General features: G+C 40.0%; 1 protein-coding gene across 19 annotated transcripts in view; it reads left to right on the forward strand.

Annotated features, from left to right (window-relative positions):
* RYR2 (ryanodine receptor 2) overlaps window positions 1-19,718 on the forward strand; it is a 719,935-nt gene that overhangs the window by 395,753 nt on the left and 304,464 nt on the right. For 12 of the 19 annotated variants that reach the window (XM_075126918.1, XM_075126917.1, XM_075126921.1 and 9 more), the window contains 2 exons: window positions 12,798-12,957; window positions 16,019-16,114. In XM_075126918.1, coding sequence (XP_074983019.1) covers window positions 12,798-12,957; window positions 16,019-16,114 — 256 coding nt within the window. The remainder of the gene's footprint in view (window positions 1-12,797; window positions 12,958-16,018; window positions 16,115-19,718) is intronic. The other 7 variants (XM_075126928.1, XM_075126932.1, XM_075126933.1 and 4 more) reach the window with 1 other exon arrangement.

Consider the following 19,718-nt stretch of genomic DNA (forward strand, 5'->3'; position numbering starts at 1 on the left):
TCAACTGGTCGATCCCAGAGCCTCTGACAGTCAATTGCAGTTTCTGGCTGCTAAATGTCCAGTTGCACAGCAGAGCTAAGGCAGGCTCCCTGCCTGCCCTGTCCCCACGCCGCTGCCAGAAGTGGCCAGCACGCCTCTGTGGCCCCCGGTGGCGGTGGGGGGTTAGGGGTCTCTGCCTGCTGCTCCTGCCTGCAAGCACCATTCCTGAAGCTCCCGTTGGCCAGGAATGGGGAACTGCGGAGTGGTGAGGGGCCAGGGCAGGTAGGCAGCCTGCCTTAGCCCCACTGCGCCACTGCTTGGGAGCTGCCCGATGTAAGCGCTCCCCAGCGGGAGCCCGCACCCCTACCCTAGCCCAGAGCCCCCTCCCAGAACTAGCACCCTGTACCCCCACCTGCACCCCAACACTCTGCCCCAGCCCAGAGTCCCCTCCTTCACACAAACTCTCTCCTAGACTCCGCACCCTGCATCTCCTTCTGCACCTCAACCCCCCGCACCAGGATCAGCCTGGAGCCCTGTCAAGGTTCCTCCCCCACTCTGAACTCTAGGGTACAGATGTGGAGACCTGCATGAAAACCTCCTAAGCTTATCTTTACCAGCTTAGGTCAAAACTTCCCCAAGGTACAAAATATTCCACCCTTTGTCCTTGGATTGGCCGCTACCACCACCAAACTAATACTGGTTACTGGGGAAGAACTGTTTGGACACGTCTTTCCCCCCAAAATACTTCCCAAAACCTTGCACCCCACTTCCTGGACAAGGTTTGGTAAAAAGCCTCACCAATTTGCCTAGGTGACTACAGACCCAGACCCTTGGATCTTAAGAACAATGAACAATCCTCCCAACACTTGCACCCCCCCTTTCCTCGGAAATGTTGGATAAAAAGCCTCACCAATTTGCATAGGTGACCACAGACCCAAATCCTTGGATCTGAGAACAATGAAAAAGCATTCAGTTTTCTTACAAGAAGACTTAATAAAAATAGAAGTAAATAGAAATAAAAAAATCCCCCCTGTAAAATCAGGATGGTAGATACCTTACAGGGTAATTAGATTCAAAACATAGAGAACCCCTCTAGGCAAAACCTTAAGTTACAAAAAAGATACACAGACAGAAATAGTTATTGTATTCAGCACAGTTCTTTTCTCAGCCATTTAAAGAAATCATAATCTAACACGTACCTAGCTAGATTACTTACTAAAAGTTCTAAGACTCCATTCCTGGTCTATCCCCAGCAAAGACAGAATATAGACAGACACACAGACCCTTTGTTTCTCTCCCTCCTCCCAGCTTTTGAAAGTATCTTGTCTCCTCATTGGTCATTTTGGTCAGGTGCCAGCGAGGTTACCTTTAGCTTCTTAACCCTTTACCGGTGAGAGGAGCTTTCACCTGGCCAGGAGGGATTTCAAAGGGGTTTACCCTTCCCTTTATATTTATGACAAGCCCTCTCCCACACTCCGAACCCCTTGGCCCCAGCCCAGAGCCTGCAGCCCTTCTGAGCCCCAACCCTGTGCCCCAGCCTGGTGAAAGTGAGTGAGGGTGGGGGAGAGTGAGTGATGGAGGGAAGGAGGGCGAGGCCTCAGGGAAGGGGCAGGGCTTTCAGGAAGGGGCGGGGTAGATCCTGGGTTGCATTTAAATTCAAGGTGTAATCTTGTGCGTAAAAAGGTTGGAGACCACTGCTATAGTCACAGTGTAATAGATTGCATGACAGCTAGAAGTTTGGGGACATTTTCTTTCATCTGTATCACAACTTTCACATGCAGCCTAAGCTAATACCTTCCATTCATGCTACAGTATTTAAGGGTTTTGACCTTACCTGTGCAAAACTTCCCTTGATTTCAATGGGAGATCTGTTTAAAGGTTTGTCTAGACATGTAAATTAATCTGGAATAAGGTTGGGTGTAAATTTAAAGTGGATTAAATATTCCTGATTCACTGTGTGAAGACACCCTTATTGTAGGACATGTGCATTATTCAGAATTAGTTTAACTCAGAAAGTGGAATTAGGGATTAAAGCATCTAGTTAATCAGCAATAGCTTTGAAGTTAATCAGTAGTTAACATGTAGTTAATCAGTAATAGCTATTCTGGAATAACTCCTCATATAGACAGACCCTTAGATGTGCAAAATTAGACTCAAAGAAATGACAAATGATTCAGAAGTTGGATCAGTTGGGCCAAGTCCTGCATAGAATCATAGAATATTAGGGTTGGAAGAGACCTCAGGAGGTTATCTAGTCCAATGCCCTGCTCAAAGCAGAACCAACACCAACTAAATCATCCCAGCTAGGGGTTTGTCAAGCCAGGCCTTAAAAATCTCTAAGGCTGGAGATTCGACAACCTCCCTAGGTAACCCATTCCAGTACTTCACCACCCTCCTAGTGAAATAGTGTTTCCTAATATCCAACCTTGACCTACCGCACTGTAATTTGAGACCATTGCTTCTTGTTCTGTCATCGGCCACCACTTGAGAAGAGCCTAGCTCCATCCTCTTTGGAACCCCCTTTCAGGTAGTTGAAGGCTGCTATCAAATCCCTTCCCCCACTCTTCTCTTCTGCAGACTAAATAACCCCAGTTCCCTCATCCTCTCCTCGTAAGCCATGTGCCCCAGCCCCCAAAATCATTTTTGTTGCCCTCTGCTGGACTCTCCAATTTGTCCACATCCCTTCTGTAGTGAGGGGACCAAAACTGGACACGGTACTCCAGATGTGGCCTCACCAGTGCCGAATAGAAGGGAATAACCACTTCGCTCGATCTGCTGGCAATGTTCCTACTAATACAGGCCAGTATCCCATTGGCTTTCTTGGCAACAAGGGCACACTGCTGACTCATCTCCAGCTTCTTGTCTACTGTAATCCCTAGGTCCTTTTCTGCAGAACTACTGCTTAGCCTGTCGGTCCCCAGCCTGTAGCGGTGCATGGGATTCTTCCTTCCTAAGTGCAGGACTCTGCATTTGTCCTTGTTGAACCTCATAAAATTTCTTTTGGCCCAATCCTCCAATTTTTCTAGGTCACTCTGGACCCTGTCCCTACCCTCCAGTGTATCTACCTCTTCCCCCAGCTTAGTGTCATCTGTGAACTTGCTGAGGATGCAATTCATCCCATCATCCAGATCATTAATAAGATGTTGAACAAAACTGGCCCCAGGACCGACCCCTGGGGTCCTCCGCTTGATACTGGCTGCCAACTAGACATCAAGCCATTGATCACTACCCTTTGAGCCTGACATTTGTGAGTAGTCTCACTAAAGTCATGTGCATGAGTGTGAGGTGAACAGGTAAACTACCCATGGAATCCTTTAGGCCCTTTTTAATATTGCTTATGTCACTCTTATGTTACTCTTTCTTCAGTTCTTCACTCTCATTTTAATCTTTTAAAATGCTTCCAACATCTCATACATATGCCTTCCAAAACAGAGTTTCCTGGACAGTGTAATGTATGCATCCTAAATATCCATCTCTTCATTTGTACATAACTGTTCATTGTATTATTTTCCAAACTATTTCTTCATCTGTTAGACTAATATGTAAAGATTTTAGTAAAACTATTCTTAAAAATAATTGGGACAAAATAAAGTTGCATATTATGAGGATATATGTCTAATGTAAATCTTTACATCTCAGCTAAAGATGTCATGTCACTGGTGAACTAACAGTCTCCTCTCCAGACCACATAATGCATATTACTGTGTATTTTCTCCTTAAAAGGTTCTGTGTTCTCAACTAAAACTTTTTAAGATGGTCCATTTGACATTTTGACTGAAATCTTTATGGTTCCAATCCTGTGAAATGCCAAAGTGTCCTTACTTTCCATTGAATTAACTGGGAGTTGACAATACTCAGCACCTTGTAGGACAGATCTCTAAGTGGGAAACTGTCAGGCTTGCTTGTTAGTTCACAGGGAACCTTCTCCTAGTTATAAATTTCTCTGTGTGCTTGAAAGCTTGAAAATGTTATTTCAAAATTAAGGGACTAGATTCTACCCTTAGATTAAAAAAAAAAAATTACCATTAACTTCACTGGCGACTGTCCAGGCAGAGAGTTTTCTGGTATATTTGTTGTATGTTGATCAAGGAAACATCTGAGAGAGTCATGATGCAAAACACAAACCAACCGGTTGATTAGATCTTATTTTGTAAAACAAAGGTAGCTCAAATAAAAAACTTCTAACACTGGGTCAAACTCTCCCCTTAGGTACACATTTAACATTTCTGTAGAGAGGATTATCAGAAATTGTGTTCATTTACACCTCTGGAAGCCCACTGGCTCAGTAGGGTTACACAATGAGATTGAGAGCAGAAATAGTTCCAGTAAGACTTGTGTGCATGTATCTGAATATAATCTGGCCCATTTTAAATGGTTGTTTTGTTGTACTATTCATTTGTACCTCAACAGTCTTCTGGTTTTAGGTTTCTTAGCTTACTTCATGAATAGGCTCATTCCAATAGATCAGTGGTACAGTATTATTAATGTTAACTTGGCTTCTGTAACTGTTTTGGATACCGAGATGTACGATTAGTGTAACATTTTGTGCATTTGGCTACTAATCACAAAAATATCATGATTCCCCTGTGAGGCTCAAAGAAGAATAAACTCAAGTGGTTACTTTAATATTGTTTTTTGTTCATTTTGTTTTTCATATTTAACTATTTTAAACTTAATTCTTTTTCACATGCTTCTATCTCATAATGATTCTGGACAGGAGGGTGGTAGTGTTTCACATTATGATCAATGTAGGTTGAGTAGATACTCAGTGTACATTCTCATGGGTGGTAATCTTTGCTTGAAGGTGGATGGATGCTCACAGAATAGTCACCCTGCCAGAATGGCCAAACTCAAGTCAAAAGAAAATTATAATAATTGGATATGCTGTAGTGATTTTTCTGTTAGCTCCTTGAACTCTCACAACAGTTTGTGGTGTAACAGGTTTTATTGTAACTTGTTTGTTTATCTTTGGGGTATTTTTCCTATCTTATCTTTGAGGATCAAACTTGCCTTCAGTTATGGCCATGGTGTGCATGGTTGTTTTGTTGAAAGAGCAATTTTGCCACCATTTGGAGAGATACACGCCTCCTATTTTATTCTCTCTCTAATTCCGAAGTCACAACATGCTGTCTAGTTACTCCACTGTGTGTTTCTAAGAGTATGTCTTCACTACCCACCGGATCGGTGGGCAGCGATTGATCCAGCGGGGGTTGATTTATTGCGTCTAGTCTAGATGCAATAAATTGACCCCTGAGCGCTCTCCCATTGACTCCCGTACTCCAGTTCGGCGAGAGGCGCAGGCAGAGTTGATGGGGGAGTGGCAGCAGTCGACTCGCCGCAGTGAAGACACCACGGTAAGTCGATCTATGTACGTCAACTTCAGCTATGTTATTCACTTAGCTGAAGTTGCGTAACTTAGATTGAACCCCCCCGCCCCCTCTCAGTAGAGCTTTGTAGAGTTAAAGGTAACAGAAATGGGAAGAGTTGTCTTATGGCCAAAGCACAAGACTTGGGAGCCAAGAGGGGTGGGTTCTATTGCTGGTGCTGTCATAGAATTCCTGCGTGACCCTGAGCAAGTTACTTAGGGCCTTTTTCAGAGAGATGTAACAAACAAGTTGCAATAAAACCTGTTACACCACAAGAAGCTCCCGCTGACTTCATTTTGAGATGAGTGTGGTCAAACCACTCTGTAAACCAGGTACTTAATTCTATATGCTTTGTAAAACTGCCTAAATACCTCTCGATGGTGTTGTGAGCTTAATTCATTAATGTTTATAAACCACTTTTGAGTCCCTTTAATGGAAGGTACTGCACAAGTCAGAGGTGTAATTAAAGAATGTATTGTTGTGCTAGAGGATATTGATGGCTGCCAGCAAGCATGTCTTTGGTCTGTGGGCAATCACATACCTCACTGAAACTGGTGGGTGTGCTAGCCACCATTCAAAGAAATAAATAAGGTCTTTTATGGAGTAAGAATCTCCATATGGAGTAGGATAGGTGAAATAGTAGAAATCATGCAGAAAGTGCTGGGCCACATGGGAAGAACCAACTGAGAGAAAACAGGAGGGGTTTCCCTGGGACATATTGCAGTCACAGTGGCTGGGATAATGATTAGTGGAGATGGGTGTGTGTGTGTGTTTTTCAGAAACAGAAAGCAAAGGGGAAGCAAGCGGACACCAAGAGAAGCAGTGTGAGTGTGGCTGTGTGAGGAAGCTAACAGAGGGGACTTCTTTTGGGCAGAATGCTCACTGAAGAGGCAGGCTTGGAAATTGCAAGCAAGGAAAATGCCTCCTGTTTGTTCTTATTGGATTCAGGAAAACAGGACTTTATGTATGTTCTTTGTAAATAAACAGGACTGCACCAAAGAACCACCTGACTTGTATAATAAATTTCTCCTCCTAATGGAAAGATTCCATCAAGGCCCCAAATATTGACTACCCACTTGGGAAAAGGGGCAAAACTGTTGTTCTTTTATGTAATTAGTGCAATTCAAATACAGGCACATAACACAAAACTGCATGTATATCTGGGGGCAGATTTTAGACATTAGTGAGGTAGATCCATACTATCTTTGACTTTGCTCCATGGTTTTCATTTTAAAATATCCATTTGCTCTCTGGCCTGAGCTCCTGGAGTTGGTTTAAAACCCACATGACAAATCCTGTGCTCAGTGAAAACATTTACATCCCATTAAAATCAGTTTGAGGGCCAGAATTTGGATCCCATGTTTTCTGACTTTCCCACTCTGATGTCATTATTGGAGGGCGGTATCAGTAATGGCATACCGATGCAGCTGATATTCTCACTTTTAAGTGATATGTAGATAATTTATGCTCTTTTATGAAACATTAAAGAGCTTCTATTCTTTCATATAGAGCTAGTGTAACCAAAAGATCTTTAATAGATCTTACAAATATTTGTGCAGTTATTTTTACCTTATGCGAGTTGAGTATCTATTTTCTGAGTAATTACAGAAAACTGTGAGAAACGTATGATCAGCCACCTCTTTTTCTTGATGAAAGAAAATTGCCATTTGTCCTACTCAGTCTTCTGTAGTCAAGTACTGCATTTTCAAATACTTTGGGGAGCCCCCGCAAAGCACTGCTTGGCGAATCTGTTTTCCCAAATGCCTGCTTATTCATCAAGTCCAATCTGGTAGATGGTAGTGGCAGGAGATCTGGGAGGGTCCATGAGTCCCCATCTCTGGAGATGCTGGAAGGCAAAAGGTGGCATGACATTTGGGATTTACATCTGATGAAGTGAGCTGTAGCTCACGAAAGCTCATGCTCAAATAAATTGGTTAGTCTCTAAGGTGCCACAAGAACTCCTTTTCTTTTTGCGAATACAGACTAACACGGCTGTTCCTCTGAAACCTGTCAATTTGGGATTTAGTGTCTCTTAGGAAAAGAGCAGAAGATGTACATGGGCAAGCGGTGATGCAATGACATGAATATTATTTATGCTGGCATTTAGTGAAAGAGTGACAAATATTCCTGAAGACTTATTTTGAACATTCATTTTTAGTGCAACACAGGTTCTTTAAATACTACTCACTGAGAATAATTTTGTCATTTGTTTTCCTAAAAAGTGGGTAAACCTATAAAATATATAAATTATGTACACTATTAAATATGTAGACTATTTAACTATCTCAGATACTATAAATGATTGCTACAATTTTCCTTAACCATGTTGTCATAACTGAGACTTCATTGTTGAGACACACAATGAGGGGAAAATGCCTGGTCCTCTACAAGACAAGGACAAATTGAAAGGAAAGACAAAGGGAACTATATTTGAAAATTCACTCCCTTGTCAGCTTCTAAAGACATGCTCACAACAAAACACATTCTTAATATTTCTCTGTGCAGTCAACTGAGATTTTCCCATTTTGTTGTGAGGTGCTTGAATAGCAGATTTAGAAATGGAGTTTACAGCTAACATCCCCTGAACTTGGTCATAAATTGCATATGTTTCCCTTATATCATTTGCAACGTAGTGACTTTTCAGCTCCATTTAACTTGATTCGTGCTAAAGCTCTAGGTACAACTCAAAGGAGAAAATTGGTGTCATGTTTAGTTACACAGATTTTTTTTTCACTGACATGCACAGCATTTTTTCATAGGCACAATCAACAACATTTATGTTTTTCTGAGAAAATAAACAGAATACTATCTCATTTTTTGTATGACTAAAGACAGATTAAATAGAAATTAATTTTAAAATATACTACTAGTCATATCTTGCACTTATGATGTGTGTGTGTCACATACTTTATGTCAGAAAATAAGTATAAAATATAAAAATACAGTAGAAAAACACAAAAGCTCTTTGACATTTAATTGTATGTAGTCGTCTACCATTGCATTAATCTTTTCTGAGAAGAAATTTAGCTTTAGAAGACCGTAAGAGCAGCTGTACTGTGTCAAATGAAAAGTTCATCTAGCCCAGTATTCTGTCTTCCGACAGTGGCCAATGCCAGGTGCCCCAGAGGGAATGAACTGAACAGGTAATCATCAAGAGATCCAGCCCCTGTCACCCATTCCCAGTTTCTGGCAAACAGAGGCTAGGGACACCATCCCTCTCCATCCTGGCTAATAGCCATTGATGGACCTATCCTCCATGAATTTATCTAGTTCTTTTTTTAACCTTGTTGTAGTCTTGGCTTCACGACATCCTCTGGCAAAGAGTTCCACAGGTTGACTGTGTGTTGTGTGAAAAAAATACTTCCTTTTGTTTGTTTTAAATCTGCTGCCTATTAATTTCATTCGGTGACCCCTAGTTCTTCATCCGATGAAGTGAGCTGTAGCTCACGAAAGCTCATGCTCAAATAAATTGGTTAGTCTCTAAGGTGCCACAAGTACTCCTTTTCTTTTTCCCTAGTTCTAGGGTTATGAAAAGGAGTAAATAACACTTCCCTATTTACTTTCTCTACACCAGTCATGATTCTATAAACCTCTATCATATCCCCCCTTATTCGTCTCTTTTCCAAGCTGAAAAATCCCAGTCTTATTAATCTCTCCTCATATGGCAGCCATTCCATACCCCTTAATCATTTTTGTTGCCCTTTTCTGAACCATTTCTATTATTCCAATATATATTTTTTGAGATGGGACGACCACATCTGCAGGCAGTATTCAAGAGGTGGGTGTACCGTGGATTTATATAGAGGCAATATGATATTTTCTGTCTTCTTATCTATCTCTTTCTTAATGATTCCCAACACTGTTTGCTTTTTTGACTGCCACTGCACATTGAGCGGATTTTTCAGAGAACAATCCATGACTCCAAGATCTCTTTTTGAGTGGTAACAGCCAATTTAGACCCTATCATTTTTTATGTATAGTTGGGATTATGTTTTCCAGTGTGCTTTACTTTGAATTTATCAACATTGAATTTCATCTGCCATTTTGTTGTCCAGTCACCTAGTTTTGAGAGATCCATTTGTAGCTCTTCACAGTCTGCCTGAGACTTAACTATCTTGAATAGTTTTGTATCATCTGCAGATTTTGCCACCTCACTGATTCCCCCAAACAGGAGTATTAAAATGCTCTGTAGTAAGTCATGCTGAGAAGATGATTTGCATGTAGAACAATTAAATGTTAGCCTATAAATTGATCTCATGAATACAAATTGATTGACAGAAACCAGGAATTAGATATATTTGTTACAGTTGCCAGACAAAGCTAATTAATTAACAAACTAAATCAATTTTGGTAACTGTTGAGACTACATAAATTACATATGAGAATGTGTTGCTGATAAGTTATTTAGAAGTATTTTTATAGTTGGACAGAAAACAGATTGGGACATTTTGCATTTTACATTTACCATCATCACGATCATGTTTATGCCTCTGATAAATTAGTTCAGATTGTGTGATGTCTTCATTACAAACCTCTGTTTCCAATTAATATTCCAGCAATCATGCTGAACTTACCCTTCCTCTGAGCTCCTATTTGTCATGATTATCTGAAAAAATAAGACTTCAGTTGACTATAGCAAAATTAAAGGAGGGTCAAAAAGGGAAGATGGAGGGAAAATAGAGTAGGGCTTATACAATTTAAAATAGTTGCAAAGTTTAAAACATATTTTAATTCCAGTCTATTGTTTTACAGCATTTACAAGCACAGTTTAGAAAAGCATCTACAGATCATGGGCAATAAATTGAACAAGAAATTATTTTCAGAATAACTATTAGTATGTGGGTTTAAGAGACTTTGTTAGACTGTAGGCTTCTTCCCTTTATGTCCCCAGTTGTTACTGAAGTGAACTATGCAGTAGGTACCTCACAAGGGTATTATGAAGCTTAATTAATGTTGCAAAGCACTTTAGGATCTATGGATAAAAAAGATGAGTTAATATTGTATTCTCATTCTCTAGTCAAGGGAGATACAAGAAAATATCCGGATTAGTTAAACTCTCTGAATTCAGTGTTTTTATTGTTTTCCCATGTCAGTTGGCAGCTCTTTAATGTGTATAATTTATGTGAAACCAGAACTGTGTTTTCCGACAGACCAACATGCCTTTGTGACCAAAATGGTACATGTTTTATCTGCGCTCATGGCGAAAAAAATCTGTTAATCAGCCCGTTTTATCTCTTTGTTTAACTGGCTGTTCAGTTTAACAGACTCCTTATGAAAGAAAGTCTTAACAAAATAATAGGCTGATCCACTTCTGCTGAGCTGCATCTTATTAAATGGTTTACCACATACAGGTGGACTGAACGACAGGCAGCAGTAGTGGAGAGAGCAAGTGACTGTACTGATAGAACCTTATCCAACCCACCAGTGAGAATATTCACAGAAAATAAAAATGTAGAATGAAGACTCAGTTTCAGCTCTTTTATATCTGTTGGCAGATCTAAAGAGCTATGAGTTACATGACAGGTAAAAAAAAAAAGCAGCAACAGCTTATTAATGTTGGGTAAGTCATTTATTCTGAACTCTAACCATCAGCATAGCAGTATTTCAATGTACTTAAAAAAAAATCCGGCTATATTAACTAGCTGCTTTTTTAAGACACGAGTTCCAAAATTACTGTATGAGATTTTCCTAGCACTATTTCAGTGATTTGCGTAACGCTTTATTAATGCTTTGAAGCATTTTTATGACATAAGGGCACAGTAAAAACCGTCTGGAATAACCATCACTGAAAATTGATTTCTTGTGCTGTATCAGCAGAAGTGAACTAAAGATTAAAACAAAGATGTGGTGTTGTTCTGTTTGGCCCTTTGAAGGTCTGATTACTGTAGAATTCATATTAAATACATGCTATGATACCTGTTTTTGCATAGAGGTCTGTTATACTTTGCTATCAGAAATCACATTTAAAGGCTTTTAAGAAAGACATAAATGAGTGAACATAGCTCATCTTGTGAAGATAACAGTTTACAGGGAGAGGCCCGCCATTCAATTCTCCCTATAGATAGTGTCTCTGGTACAAACAAGATAAAAGACACAGGACTAAAAGTTAGGAGTTCTGGATTCTATTACCACGTCTACAATAAACTTATTTTTGACACTGATCAAGTAGTAGGGACAAATAATTTCTTGTACCTTTTTTCTTTTACTGAAAATACATGTGATTTCACCTCTAATTCCTCCTCCCCCCCACTTCTTGGCAATAGATCTTCATAGTTTGATTAAATTAATTATTCGGGGTTTTTTTAGCATTCATAATTTTCTGCATCATTTATAGTCTCTGTAAGGTGGACACTTCAGTCCAGTGAAATAGTCTATTCAATAGTTTGATGATCTCCTCCTAGCAATGGTCAGTGAAATCACAACCAATACAATTTCTGTCACCTCTTCAGCCCTGTAGCCAGATTGACCAGTGTCAAGGAAATGTCAAGAAACTTTTATATTTGCCTGTCATAGGCTTTCGATGACCTTCCCTAAAAATGATAGACCGTTAGCCAGGTTGTCAACATCATGAGTTGGTTTCTTGAGCATGGGCCTCACAATACTACTTTGAATGCTATTGGAATCCTGCCCCCAGGGAAACATTGACAGAGTAGGAAATGCACACAAATAATGCTAATGGGGAAACAATAAAATGATAACATGGAACTCTTCAAGGTTCATTACATTCCCCGTTTTCAGCGCTCTACTTGCGGTGCTTCCTATTCAAGTCATAGGAAGTTGAGTGCTGGAGGGATAGCCTAGTGGCTAAGGTATTACACTGGGCCAGGAGAGTCCGGAGTTCAGTTACATGCTTAGCTATAGACTTCCTGTGTGTCTTTGGGGAAGCCACTTAATCTGTACAGTGCCTCAGTTCTTCATCTGTAAAACAAGGATATCCTTCCTTACCTCCCAGGATGAAGATATCTATTCATGATTGTGAGGTGCTTAGATACTGTGATCGGGGGTGGGGGTGGGGCATATAGTAGATTCATAGATACTAAGGTCAGAAGGGACCATTATGATCATCTAGTCAACCTCCATAGATATCAGCTTTAATCTCTGCATTGCTTTAAGCATGTGAAGAAATGCCACAATAAGTATATTAAACCTTTTTTGGACTTCGGTAATTCTGAGTCACTTACACATCCAATAACACATGTTACTGCCTAATGAAATGGACTTCTTCAGTCACTCTAGATATCGTTAAATAGAAACCAAAGCTAAATTTCTGTGCATTATTTCCATGCATTATTCTTATAACCTAGATCTTATCTGGATTATTAATATTTGTATTTCTGTGGTTTTATCAGTAGATGCAGTAGTTTTCCTATGTAATATCTGTTAGTGTTTTCTCAGTGAAATATGTGATTTTTTTTTTAAATCACCAATTGCAAATTCTACATTGTTTGACAGTTACCAGTTATCAAGTGGATACAAGCCTGCTCCCATGGATCTGAGCTTTATCAAGTTGACCCCCTCTCAAGAAGCCATGGTGGATAAACTAGCAGAGAATGCTCATAATGTGTGGGCAAGGGACCGTATCAGGCAGGGTTGGACATATGGTATCCAGCAGGTAAGAGCAAACTTGGACACTTGAAAGTTCAGCCACATATTGAGGTATTGTACAATTGAATTTGGGATATGAGGTTAGAGGAAACCACTGTCAGAATGTTAGCCTCTCAGTCAAGAGGGCAAACTATTGGCATCTGGGTTTCTGTTGTTAATAAGTATATTATAGCTAAGCTTGCCAGCAATAAATGATTTACTCTCTACACATAGAGTACTCTCTATGGAAGCCATAATGAAATGTGTGGTGTGTCTTTGCATTCTCTGGACAGCTACCTTGGGGGAAGGGATGTGGCATTTCTTTGTGTGTTGTCTAAAGCATACAGATTAAGTCTTGGGCTCCCCTCTGCCTCTGAAATGCTGTCCTCTGAGCCCTTAAGGAAGTGTAGGCAATGATTTACAGTAGGAAAATAATTTACATACCCTCATCCGGGAGACTACATTTTTCTCTTTGTCCACTGAACAGCTAAAGCCCCCAAGTAGCAACAGTGTAAACTTCTACTTATTACCCTACAATATGCATCATATCTGGTCTAGCAGACCACTGTTAAGGGTGGGAGGGTAATTCAGTCTCCATGGCCCATCCAAATTTTTGCTCCTTCATTGAGGCTAGCAACCTGGGTTTCAAGTGCCAGTTCTGGTGCTGAGTTTTTTTCTATGTGTCAGGAGTGAGTAAAAATAAAGCATGGTGGATTGTTAGCAGCAAAACTCAAGATCTCTAGTTGTTCTATACAAAGATAAATAATTATAAAAATCCCATGGATGTACAATGTAATCTATTGTGGTAACTATTAACGGTTAACCACTGTATCAGTTTTCTATTGTGGACCACATCCACCAACCCTGTAGTGATTATTTGTGAATTCAAACTAGGACAGGTATCTTCACTTTTGCCAAAGAATGTACAGTAGCATTTCACAGTGAAACTATAGAAAAATCCACCCTCTGGGAAAAAGTTTGAGTCTTCATGGATTTGTGCTGGGGGGTAAAAAGACATTCTGAAAAGAAAAACAGCATTTTGCAGGAACCACAACTGTTTTCTGCCTGCAAAATCTGCATTTTGGTTTTGTTAAGAATTCAAGTTATACAGTGCAGTTCGGTACATCTTGAATTTTGTTTGACATGCAAGAACAAAACTAATTCTGTGTGCAATGCTTTCCTGTCAGTAAACAACCTGCTGTTTTTACAGTTTTATTTAAGTGAATCACTTAATTTTATTCATCACATTTGACAGACTGTTTATGTTGAAGAAATATGCCACATATCATTTCCAGCACCCTCAATTAGTGTATCTTCATTTTGGGGCTTTGCAAGTCATTGTATAAACCTATCTTCCATATTTGGGTCTAAGCAGCTTGCGAACTAACAACAAATATATTTGTTTACATTTGGATGTTTTTAATATGGGCTCTGATATCCTTTGTATAGACATTCAGGGCCATCTTCAGCATTGGTGAAATTCCATCATGTACTTTACATTCACAGATGCAGTGTTAATGCAGACATTTTAAAGTGCCTTTATGTTTCCGATAGAGAGTTGGCCTAATAGACTATGAGAGAAATAGTTACCTACATTGCCATATAGGAGAAGTGGACACATGTATTTTCTATCCACAATTTCACATGTTGATTTTGTGAAGGCAGTGCATTCATTGCCTGGAATGAAGGAATGCTTCCTAATGCTCAACTGCAACATCACTGGCAAATTAAAGAATGCTATCAGTGATTTCCAGGTTGCAACCCATAATTTCATCTACTTTCAGAAGCCAAATGGTTGCAGTTCGTGGCCTTGAATTGAGAGGATTTAAAGTCGTGAAAAATGGGGGTATTCTTATAGCTTTGGTAGAATCACTGGAAGCTTTGCTTTGCCTAAAATCAAATCTAGTAATGCATATACAATGGACCAGTTAATAACAAGTTAAGAACACAGTAGATCAAAAATGTGTGTTTATATTTGCTAATTAACACAGTGGTTTAAACTGTAATGTATTAGCAAAATATAGACAATCCAAGGTAAATTCGGTGTAAAGGTTGAGGTTCCTTAGGTCCTGAGAGCAATTTAGCTTACTTTGTACATCTGAATTTCTGTAGAATGACTAATTTTGCCAACCTTATTACAATAAACTTTGCCACCAAATTATATACTCTTTGAATTACTGAGATACTTAGTGATAAAGGAAGTAAGTGAGGCCAGCTAAGAATTTCTTAAATGTTATCAGGTTGGGTTGGGGAGGAGAGGAAAGAGGCAGAGCAGGAATGGGTGGTAGATACAGTTTCTCTGCATTATTCAGATTATTCATATGTACAGGGTCTCTGTGTGTTTCTTTTTGTGTGCCTGTGTGTAGATATGGAAGGCTCCACTTTGTAAAGAATAGATGTGGTATGGCACTTATTCCTCATAAGTAGAACTGACTGGAGGATGACAATTTCATTTAGCAGCAACTTTTGACATTTCAAAAATCGTTTTTGTTCCAGATTGGAACAAAAACAAAACCTTCTCATTTCATTCTGTCATACACATAACATAGCTGCTAATGGATATCTGTGCTAATATGTGCTTCTGCTTAGCTTCCACACTGGGTTATACCATGGGCTACCTTTTGTCATCTCGTCATGTTACTGTGACATGTTACAGTACTGCATAAGGTAATGTGATGGTTTGCTAAACAGTATTATACATAGTGAGATCAAATAGTTCTGTGAAATAGTCTGCTGGGGAAGGAAACTCATTGCTTGGCGAGATTTGAAAGTTGATTGAACCAATCATTAGAAAATATATCATAGTGAACAATTGTGCTGGGAGATGGACTAAATTATATAGTAGGTCTTTTCTATATCTAATTTCTAAAATTCTGTGATTCTAAAACTGCTACAAATTAAAGGGATACTGTCAAGTAGTTTACGTTCCAAATATAACCTATTTTTATTATTATAATGTGGAGGGGAAATGCCCTCCAGATTCTACATATTGTCTCCTCACTCCACCACTGCTTACAAGGACATTTTTAACAAATGATAGCTGCTGTTTATGCATGACTGTACCCAGTATTTTTGTTGTGCTGCTGCAGAGCCAACCAGCCAGCCAGCAGAGGGAGCACAAGTTAAATAATAAATCCTGTTCCCAGAACTATGCTGACATCAATGCTGACACTGATCACAAACAAGTAAGTACTGTAAATAAGTCAGAGCCACATTAGCTTGTGCTTCATAAATAAGGCAGGAGGCACAAACAAGTGTTTATGAAATGAAAAAGGACAAAACAAGTAGGAAAAATATAATTTTGTTATCTTATGGAAGGGTAGTGAATATCAATGGTACGTGAAAAACAAATGTGTGTGTATATATATATAGATATAAATAAAATAGGAAAATACTTGACAGTGTCCCTTTAAGGAAGAACATGTTTGCTCTCAGACGGATCATTTTCTCTGAACTGAGGGAGATGAATGTGACCTGAATAGGTAAGGCAAACGGGACGAAATATATCTCTGGTAAACTCAGTAATTAGGATTGTACTATGGGTCATTTTATCCTTATCTGTCGATGGTGTTTGGCCTAGGATATGTCATAATTCATTGTCCCAAATGTCTTTAAGTACTTCACCATCTCTCTAACTTCAAACCATATTTGTGATCAAACTGATTAAAAATAAGTTTTCAGCTTGGAAGGGGGCATTTATGTCTAAATCCTGCTGAAAAAATGGGGTTTACATTATTGCAAACTCTTGTACTTTTGTCCCTAATCTTGCAATATTTGGTGCTTTTCATAACTTCCTAGACTCTGGAGTCAGATGAATATTGAAGATCTTCAATTTTCATTTAAAAAAAAGAGTAGGTTTCTAGCCCTTGTTGCAGAGATTAGATGGAAAACATGTATCCTAATGGTTTAAAGATCAGAGAGCAAAAGAACTCAAAATACATTATTTTTAAAATCTCATGATAATTAAGCCAGTCTGATGGTGTGTTGGGGACTGACTTATGATTATCAAACGCTTGGGGTTTGTAATATTGGGTTCTCTCTGCTGGAGTTGGAGGGTGGGAGACAGAATCCATCCTGCAAAGCCCTGAGCTATGCTTGAAGGGTATATCTACACTGCAATTAGACACTTGGGCTTGCAGGGCTCGGTCTCAGACTCAGGGGCTGTTTAACTGTAGTGTAGATGTTTCAACTCAGGCTGCAGCCCAAGCCCTAGAACCCTCCCCCCTCATAGGATCCTAGAGCTCAGGCTCCAGCCCAAGCCAGAACATTTGTACCACAATTAAACAGACCCCTACCCTGAGCCCTGTGAGCCTGAGTCAGCTGGCACAGGCCGACCAGGGGCTTTTAATTGCAATGTAAACATACTCTAGGTCAACTATAACAGTCTCCACAGTTGTTACTCTCTCCCGCTTCATGCTCCACATAGTTTAGCCACATACTTATGGGTATACTTGCTATAGCCTGACCCTTCTCCAGTCCACCAGACCTCTAAGACCTCTCTCTGCACTAGCATAAATGGATGTTCATGATGTAGAGCTGTGTAGCGTGGTTGGGGCTGCTGATAGCTCCTGCGTTGGCTCTTTGTAGCTTGACACCCTTGTGGAGCAGTACTACACTAGTTCTGCTCCCTTTTTGGACCTCTGGGCCTACCCGTGGGGCAGGGGGAGTGTAGGCAGCCTATTTGCCTCTTTAAAGAGCAAGAGGCCTGGGGCTCACCAGCCCTGTTCACTCAGTCCCACCTGTGCCATAATTAGCTGCCTACCAGCCTAAGGGGACTGGATTATTTGGGGTCAGATGACAGCCTGAAACATCTGGGCCTCATGAAGGGGCTGAGAAAACTCAGCTCAATTTGAAGAAGGAACCATAGGGAGTAGGGTCTGGAAGCACTCCAGTGAAGTAGTCTGGAAGTCAGTGCTCTATCTTAGAGCCAGAGACACTCAAAGGTAACCTAGAAGGAACTGGGAACTGACCCCAGAGGGTGGGCTGAAGGGGAGCCCAAGCAGGGCAGAAGAACCTTTTATTTCTTTGGGATTTTTATTTGGACTTTTGTTACCCATGTATGGGATTAAACTCAGAGTGACCCTGCCAGAAGGCTTAAGCCATGGGAATTCCAGAGAAAGAGAAAACTCTGGTGAGGGGAAACTGAGGCAGGGAACATCTGCAGCCCCATGCGTGGCAACTGGGTGGGGGGAAGGGCTACAGGGCAGGCATGCCTATGACAAGTAGGAAATAGGCCATATTGATGTTATGATTAGAGACACTGGGTTCAGCTATATACACTATGTTGTACATGGAGCTTTTTTTTTTTTTAAGTGTGACCTCAAAGACAGTAGAAATGGTACATTACTTCATCTAATAACTTTGCAGCAAGGCATCCTTTTCATTCTTCAGTCTGGTTATGTTCTGTTGCAGAAGGACCCAGACATTGAAGCCACTACTTCACAAAAATGAGAGTGCTAGAAAACCGTTATTAAAAAGCAGTTTTCATGAAATAAATTCTTGTTACCTTATGTAGACAGGATGTTTTTTTTTAAAGTTGTTATGAAGCATAGGTTACCATGTCCCTGTGTATTGTAGGAAAAATTACCCATGGTAGACAACAGGTGTCACTGTGGGTTCGCATGAAGACAGGGTCAAACAATTTTCAGTCACATATATAAAATATTCTAAACCATTGTTTGATCTGGAGTTGGCCAACCCTGTGCTGGTCTGACCAAACTTCCCTCCTGTTGAGACGACAAGGGGGAAGTGATCAGAACGCATGGGTGAATGAAACATAGACACGGGGAAGGAAAAAACCTCCAACTCAAAATTTTTCACTTACTTTTCTTTCAAACGTGAAAATTGATTTTGCTGTATTAAAGTATACAGAGGTGTGTCTTTTAAAAATTATTGGCATTACATGACTATTTTACATTTTCATTATTTATCCTGCCATTATTTATACTGCTGTATATCAACCCCGAAGACCGCTAAACAGCAATGTGTCCTGTTTGTGGCACAGGGCATTGAAAAGGCAGAAAAGCTAATCCGTTCCTTGGAATAGGAATATCCAGTCCTCCTGCCCTTGCGGTGTTCAGATATCTTGGCAATGAGGGGAGGGACTGGTACCGAGACACACACAATTCTAGTGCTGTGACACCACAAGAGGAACAGAGCCAGTCACTGGCTTCTACCGGGGGAAAAATGATGCAGCTGATACTTCACATATCTTTTAAAAATACAAACACATTCACACCCCTTTTCTGCTGTTTTGTTAGATCAGTAAGATGTTCTGTAAGGGCCAAATTCTGTCATAAGATTACGATATAAAACAGTAGATTCATGTTAGTAAGAGTAGAAAAAGTGGGAACTCTCAGAAGTGGAATGAATTGTCCAGATAGCATCGTAAAAAGACAGATCTTTTGCCATATCTTGGAAGTGTAAAGTGGTATTTGAAGGTCAAACATGACAACGGTGGGCAATATATATAGGAATTATGTGGATAAACAAATTTCAGAACCAAGACACCATAGTAATTATGATGACACCATACATTTTGGGCAAACTAGAATATTTCTCAAAAAGAAAAGGAGTACTTGTGGCACCTTAGAGACTAACCAATTTATCTGAGCCTAAGCTTTCGTGAGCTACAGCTCACTTCATCGGCTGCATACCGTGGAAACTGCAGAAGACATAGTGGAGTGTAGGACACATGTATTACTCTGAACCAGAAAGCTTATTTGTATTGTGCAAATAAACTACTCAGTTTTCATTCCATGTGCTGTGCACAGGCCTAATGTGCCATGG

This window comes from Caretta caretta, chromosome 3, assembly GCF_965140235.1.
Source record: "Caretta caretta isolate rCarCar2 chromosome 3, rCarCar1.hap1, whole genome shotgun sequence".
NCBI classification, from domain to species: Eukaryota; Metazoa; Chordata; order Testudines; family Cheloniidae; genus Caretta; species Caretta caretta.